The sequence below is a fragment of the Neovison vison genome, chromosome 7 (assembly GCF_020171115.1).
Source record: "Neovison vison isolate M4711 chromosome 7, ASM_NN_V1, whole genome shotgun sequence".
NCBI lineage: Eukaryota > Metazoa > Chordata > Mammalia > Carnivora > Mustelidae > Neogale > Neogale vison.
The window spans coordinates 195,012,295-195,019,815 of NC_058097.1; the positions used below are offsets into that span (position 1 = coordinate 195,012,295).

General features: G+C 38.7%; 1 protein-coding gene across 1 annotated transcript; it reads right to left on the reverse strand.

Annotated features, from left to right (window-relative positions):
- Positions 1–482: 482 nt before the first annotated feature.
- On the reverse strand, positions 483–1,430 carry LOC122914502 (olfactory receptor 5B12-like). Its single transcript, XM_044261116.1, has one exon. It carries the CDS (start codon positions 1,425–1,427, stop codon positions 483–485), a length of 945 nt encoding a protein of 314 aa, XP_044117051.1. The 5' UTR covers positions 1,428–1,430.
- Positions 1,431–7,521: the final 6,091 nt, after the last annotated feature.

Here is a 7,521-nt window from a genome sequence, read left to right on the forward strand (position 1 = left end):
TAAGAACATATTTATGGGTGATTCTTCTTATTATTCTTAGGTATCATATTTTTAAAGATGTAAACTTTGTAAAAAACATATGTAAATTGTGTAAACTTAATCAATATCTGGGAATATTACTATAAGAAATTAGAAATATGGGGTGCCTGGGTGGCTAAGTGGGTTAAAGCCTCTGCCTTCAGCTTGGGTCATGATCCCAAGATCCTGGATTCAAGCCCGGTATCGGACTTTCGGCTCAGTGGGGAGCCTGCTTCCTCCTCCTCTCTCTCCCTCTCTCTCTCTCTCTCTCTCTGCCTGCCTCTCTGCCTACTTGTGATCTCTGCCTGTCAAATAAATAAATAAGAAAGAAAGAAAGAAAGAAAGAAAGAAAGAAAGAAAGAAAGAAAGAAAGAAAGAAAGGAATTAGAAACTTCTGGGCCGGTCAGTATTTTCTCTAGATAGATCTGAGGTGGATGAAAGTGCCCTATTGTAGCTCTTTGTAGTTAAAATATGAATCCTATAGAAGACTTTGCCTTCTCCACAGCCTTTTTAAAGGCACTCTTGACCTCTTTGTTCCTCAGGCTATAGACCACTGGGTTTAGCATGGGGATAACCATGGTATAGAACATGGATGCCACTTTGTCCGTGTCCAGGGAATGGCTGGAGCTGGGCTGTAAGTACATGAAGGTGCCTGTCCCATAGAAGATGAACACTGTAGTGAGGTGGGAGGCACAGGTGGAAAAGGCCTTCTGGCGTCCTTCAGATGAGTGCATCCTCAGAATAGTGATAAATATAAACAAGTAGGAGATCAAGATGACCAAGACAGAAAAGAGGACATTGAAGCCCACCACCAAAAAAATAACCATCTCACTGATGTAGTTGTCTGAACATGAGAGAGCCAGGAGAGGAGGAGCATCACAGAAGAAGTGATCAATCACATGAGCTCTACAGAAGGAGAGCCTGAAAATATTCCCGGTGTGGATGGAGGCATTCAGGAAGCCGCAGACGTAGCAGCCCATGACCAGACGAGCGCACACCCCTGTTGTCATGGTGATGGTGTAATAGAGGGGTTTGCACACTGCTGCATAGCGGTCATAGGCCATTGAGGCCAAGAGGAAACTTTCTGCAGTGATAAAGGCTACAAGAAAAAAGAACTGTGTGACACAAGCATTGTACGAGATGACTTTTTCTCCTATAAGTAATCCAGCCATGACCTTGGGAGTGACAGCTGTAGAGTAACCAAAGTCCACCAGAGACAGGTTACTGAGGAAAAAGTACATGGGAGTGTGGAGATGGGAGTCCAAGAGAATCAGTACCATCATGCCCAGGTTCCCAGCCAGAGTGGTGAGGTAGATGAGGGAGAAGATTAAGAAGAGAGGAATCTGCAGTTTCGGGTCATTGGTTAAGCCCACAAGAATGAACTCAGTCACCTCTGTACTGTTCTCCATGAGAGTCAGTTGGGAATTATGTGCCTGGCCTGTAGCAGTGAGAAAATCAGATCAGAATTATAAACGGAGTGGACTCTGCTGAAATCAGTCAGCATGTCCACTCTGTGCCTTATTTTGGTATTGCAAGAACTTGTTTCCAGGACACTCTAGGAACTAAAGCATGATTGTGACAACAAAATGCAATCTTAAATTATTATAGAATATGCCATAAAAAGGATTTGGAGATAATGCATCCCAATCTCTTAACTTCATAGAAGACTGAATTAAGGCAAAAGAAAGAAAAGAAAGGACTTATGTAATGTCACCAAGTTGTTGCTAATTGGAACAGCTCAGACTCCCAAGTCAAAACTTGCAACAAACCGTAAATTACTCTTTGTATCAAACTAGAATAGCTTAGTAAAATTAATGTCAAAATGAGTTAATTTTGCTTCAACTGACCTTTTTTTTCTTTGTCTTAGCCATTGTGTCAAGAATAATGTATATGTTAGTAAAAGATAGATAAATAAAGCATGTCTATAGCCTAAGATGATATCGTTGAGCAAACACATGAAATAAGTAGGGGAGCAAGCCTGTATTTGGGAAAAGAGAATTTCAGGTAGAGGCAACAACAAATACATGATCCTGGGGTTTGAACATGCTGAGATTATTCTAGCAACAACAACAAAACCAATAAAACTACAGTGGGAAGGAAAGTTTCTGTGAGAGACACAGAGCAGGGGGAGCCATACACTACATTAAATTATGAAGCTTTTATTTTGAGTGATATTGGGAAACATTACAGGAGCTGGACCAGAAAGGGATATAATCTGACTTATTTTTTTTAAAAAAAGGTCATTCTTTTTTTTTATTTATTTATTTTCAGCATAACAGTATCATTATTTTTTCACCACACCCAGTGCTCCATGCAATCCATGCCCTCTATAATACCCACCACCCAGTACCCCAACTTCCCACCCACCCCCTGCCACTTCAAACCCCTCAGATTGTTTTTCAGAGTCCACAGTCTCTCATGATTCACCTCCCCTTCCAATTTACCCCAACCCCCTTCTCTCTAACACCCCATGTCCTCCATGCTTTTTGTTCTTGTAGATCTGTTGGTAATTGAATTTAACAGAATAAGGATAGAAGGTGCTGGAAAAATTAGGCCATTGTAATATTCTAATATTCTGGTGACTGCCTGAACGAAGATGGCTTGTGAGAGAGGTAATGAGAAATCCATACACTTTGGGACGTATTTCTAAAGTAGAGCTGACCAAATTTCCTGATATATTGAAAAAGGGACATGAGAGGAAGAGAGGGGTCCACAGAGACTCCAAGTTTTGTATAGTGATACAAAAAAATAGTGTAAAAGAAGCAGGTGTTTGGGAAAAGGGGGAAAGTGATCATTTAATTGAGTCTGAGATACCTTTTGCCCATCCAAGTAGAACATTGCATAAATAATTAGGTAGGCAATCCAGAGTTTAGAGGAGAGGTCTGTGCCTCAAATTATATTAATTTGAACTAGGCTGCCAATTTTTAATGCATATATTAAATGCACACCATCAAAGAAAAGAGTACAGACAGACAAAAATCAGAGTATTCTAATGTTCACAAAATCGAAAGGATCATGAGATTCAGTGGTAGGGGGGCATGCAGGAGAGAAAACCACTGCCCCAGGACAGGAGTTTTGCTCAGACCAAGTAGGCAAAGAGACTTTCAGAGGAGAGATTAAGTATGTATCAGGTCATGCTGATGAATGACTACAAATCCCAGAAGGCACAGGGAATAATATCAGGAGTTGGGCAGGACTGGGAGTCAAGGTCAATGAAGGGATTTGTAGCGATGTACAGACATTATTATTTTAACATCTTAATTTTAATTTTTTTTCAGTATTCCAAGATTCATTATTTATGCACCACACCCAGTGCTCCATGCAATACATTATTTTGTAAGAGTTGAGGGCTTAGGTGACCATCCTCAGCTTTGTGATGAGTTACATAGCACTAAATCTAATAATGAGATTAATCCTATGGGTCTCAAGGTAGGGTAGGATTTGGAAAGGTAATTTAGGCAGTTAAGAGCCATGACAGGCAGAGTTCCCTGCTGTTTTTAGTGGTAGGAGGGCCACTTTTACAGAGCAGGGTGACAAGGAAACCTCTTGGTTCCTTAAAAAGCTGCTCACTTGAATTGATAACATAGATACAGAGTTCCCAAATTCTGGAAAAACAACAACAGTGTGCTAGGAATCACTTCAAAACTTTTTACCAACTTTGCTTTCCACAAATGAAATCATGAGTTTTAATCAACATCTTCCTGGAGGAAAAAGAAAGTTAAAACTCGTTTTAATCCACTGGAGAGAAATTAAGAGCTACATGGTTCTTGGAAGCCTTTGTTTGGCCTGTTATCATTCTTTGCACCACAGATGGAAACTTCTGATGGAATGGACCACTATATTGTTGGTGCTCAGTACAAACTACAAAATGCAATCTTCCTGACAAAATGTGCTCTGCCCCTGAAACAAAATCTCATGTATTCTTCAAAGAATAACACAAGTTCCAAAGCTTCCCTGAAGTCTTCCCCAGCTCCTACCTCTTCAGACACAACTCTGTCATTATAATCAATCAAATGCCTCACTTCATTACTCTAAAAATATCTTATCATAATTTATCATTTTGTGTAAGTGCAACTAGTGATTAATAATGACTTCAGCTCTTATAGATATGATTTATTGAGCATTTGCCCTGTTCCCATCATCAAGTTAGAGGCTGTGATATTTTACCTCACTTAATCCTCATGCATCGTGGAAGGTATTACCCCCACTTCACAGGTATGGAAGCTGAAACTTTCTGACATTTAGTTACTTGCTTGTGGCTGAAGAAAGTAGCAGAGCTGGAATTTGAAGCCAAGTCATTCTGAATTGAAGTCTTAGCTCCTTAGCATGATGAAATATTCTTTTAATTTTTTACCATATAAACTAAACTGGGCAAAGGGGCGCCTGGGTGGCTCAGTGGGTTAAGCCTCTGTTTTCAGCTCAGGTCATGGTCCCAGGGTCCTGGGATTGAGCCCCGCATCGGGCTCTCTGCTCAGCTGGGAGCCTGCTTCCCCCTCTCTCTCTGCCTGCCTCTCTGCCTACTTGTGATCTCTGTCTGTCAAATAAATAAATAAATAAAAACCTTTTAAAAAATTAATAAGTAAACTAAACTGGGCACAAAGTAACACATTTGGTTGATTGGCTGATGACTGGGTGATTAAATCTATCATCGAAAGTCAATGGGGGAGAGTTAAAAAGCACAGACTTGGAAATCATATATACTTACCAGTTTGTGTGAACTCTGTGCAAATAACCTACCTTTCTGGATCTTAGCTGAATAACCAGAAATAGATCTACAAACATCTGCAACCTACTTCAACCGTCCAAAATTCCTCAGATAGTTAAAAAAGGAAACTGACTCCTTAGTAACACCAACCAATAAGCCACATAAAGTGTTGGGTGCTGTTCATTCCTTCATTCCCTGCAGAAGCACAACTAAGTCTATATGGTGCACCAGGGTGTGTGCCCAGGCCCCAGGCTTACAGTGATGAACAAGAATCATTCCCTGACCTCAGGATACCTAGAGCTCTGAGACACATATATAAACTGATGACTGCTGTGTACTGTTTTCATTCTCCATCCCCAGAGAGCACTGTTTTCTCATTTTCTCAGAACAGTGTAATGGTGGCTGATCTCAATGACACTATAGTCACCAGGCAGTCCATGTAATAGTTAATAAACTGAGTGCTCAACCCAGATGTGTTTTTAGTGGCAGAATTGGAATTTGAGATTTGACTTATTCATTTCTACAACATGTCTTGTGTGATGTTACACATCTCCATTTTGGTGGATCTTATAGCTGATTATTACCCTGATTTTTCCCTTACTATTATTCTCTATTCATTCTCTCTCTCTCCTTAGATATTATATGAGCTCGCAGAATACAATAACATTTTATACTGATACTCATTTAATCTCCTTTTTTTTAAAGCTTTTTTTTAAGTTTTTATTTATTTATTTATTTGACAGAGAGAGAGAGAGCAATCACAAGCAGGCAGCGAGGTAGGCAGAGAGAGAGAGAGGAGGAAGCAGGCTCCCTGCGAGGACCCTGGGATCATGACCTGAGCGGAAGGCAGAGACTTTAACCCACTGAGCCACCCAGGCGCCCCTACTCATTTGATTTTTTAACAACTCTGAAATTAGTCAAAATAACTAATATTATCATAGTCCCTGAAAGAAAAAAACAGATTGAAATACTTAATTTGCTCAAAGTTGAACAAGCTTATAATTAGCAGATTTATAAGGTCCTCTTGTGCTTTTCATCTATGTTACATGGTAAGTATACATGTTCTAATAAGACCTCTACAGAGTTGAGACATATAATCCTTGATTGTGCAATACAGATACAGGAAATATTCAAAATATTCAAGCCCAAGCTCTAAATAAATCAAAACAGAAATCACTTTTTCCTGATTACCTCTTTCCAGGCAAGTTTATGTAGACAGTAGATTTTATCTAGTAGATTTCTAGGTTTACCTTATTCCCTGAATGATGCGATGTGCAAGTCCGCCACCTTCATATGTATGTGGATCTCAAATCAGAAACTCAGGTTGTAAAAGAAAGGGAACATCTTATTTCAGTGTTCTTCTTTAATGCTTGACCAAAACATCTAAAGTTATCTAGAAACAGGAAAAAACTGAAGAAAGCAAAAATGCTATCAGCTTTGGAATCAGCTAATAAGAATTCTAGTTCTGGATTGACTGCACATGCTTCTTAGATACGTCATGTAACCTCTTTGAGCTTTGATATCTTCATTTATAAAATGGGAATAATAAGAAGTTAGCTCCAACACCGTCTTCCCTGATGACTTCTGCTGTGATAAGAAAATATCTAAAATGCCTTATACTTGTAAGGGGTGATCATCATAATCACAGCCAACATCATTATTATTTGGGATTATTTTCCCCGTGCCTTGTTGCATGCTCTTAGTAAGATCAGTTTGTGGGGAGGTCATTGTTGCTACTAGACAACTATTAACAAATCACATGAATAAATGAATGGCCAAAGTGAGTCTGGCTCTTGGGCTGCTCCCTCTAAAATGAAGCCAAATGGAGTCATATGGGACCTTGAAAGGTTAAGTAATGAGAACCAGGAAGGAGTTGTATAATTATGGAAGTCCCAGGGAACAAATATCCTATGAGGGCTACAAAACTCTCTCTCTCTCACCTAACCAGGGAAGAAGTGATTAAAGTGTCTATGGGGAGCCACTCTGCTTGTTGAGGGAGGTCATCAGTATATTCACACTATTTGTAGTAATTCTCTTTGATAATGTGGAAATCAAGCCATACCATGGACTCCAGGGCTGTGTTTGCATAAATATTGAAGGATGGAGATAATGGGTTTTGCCATTAACCAAGAAAAGCAGACCTCAGGAATTTACTCACCTTAAAGGTTTGCACTACTGAGAAGAAATGTCAATTGATTCAACTGTTTATTGATCCCAAATGTGTTTCAGCCATAATGATGAGCCATGGGAATACAGACCCATGCAAAATTAGCATCATTCTTGCATTCATGGTGCTTAAGTCTAACAGAGAAAGCAGACACTGAGTGAACACTCTAAGAAGTATGTAACTACATGTAGGATGAAATGTCAATATATAGAACTTTGTGTAGAATAAGCATGAAATTACAAATAGTATTTACTTCATGGGAAGAAGCATGATGGAATCAGGAGAGTTTTGATATTAATGCACTATTTTGGTACATATATATACACATAGACTATATATACACACAGAGAGACTATATATACACATAGAGAGACTATATATACTTATTTATATATATTAGGTTTTGTGTATATATAAAAATGTATACATATATACACAGAAAGATAATATATACACACTTATAAATTAATATGTATATTATTTGTATATATATATAAAGTTCATGAAATACATATGTTATGTAAACAGTTTATGTATCTCTGACTTAAGCTTTTAATAGATTTTATTTTTTAGAGCAGTTTTAGGTTCACAGCAATATTGAGAAGAAATGCATTTTCACTGCCTTAAAGTT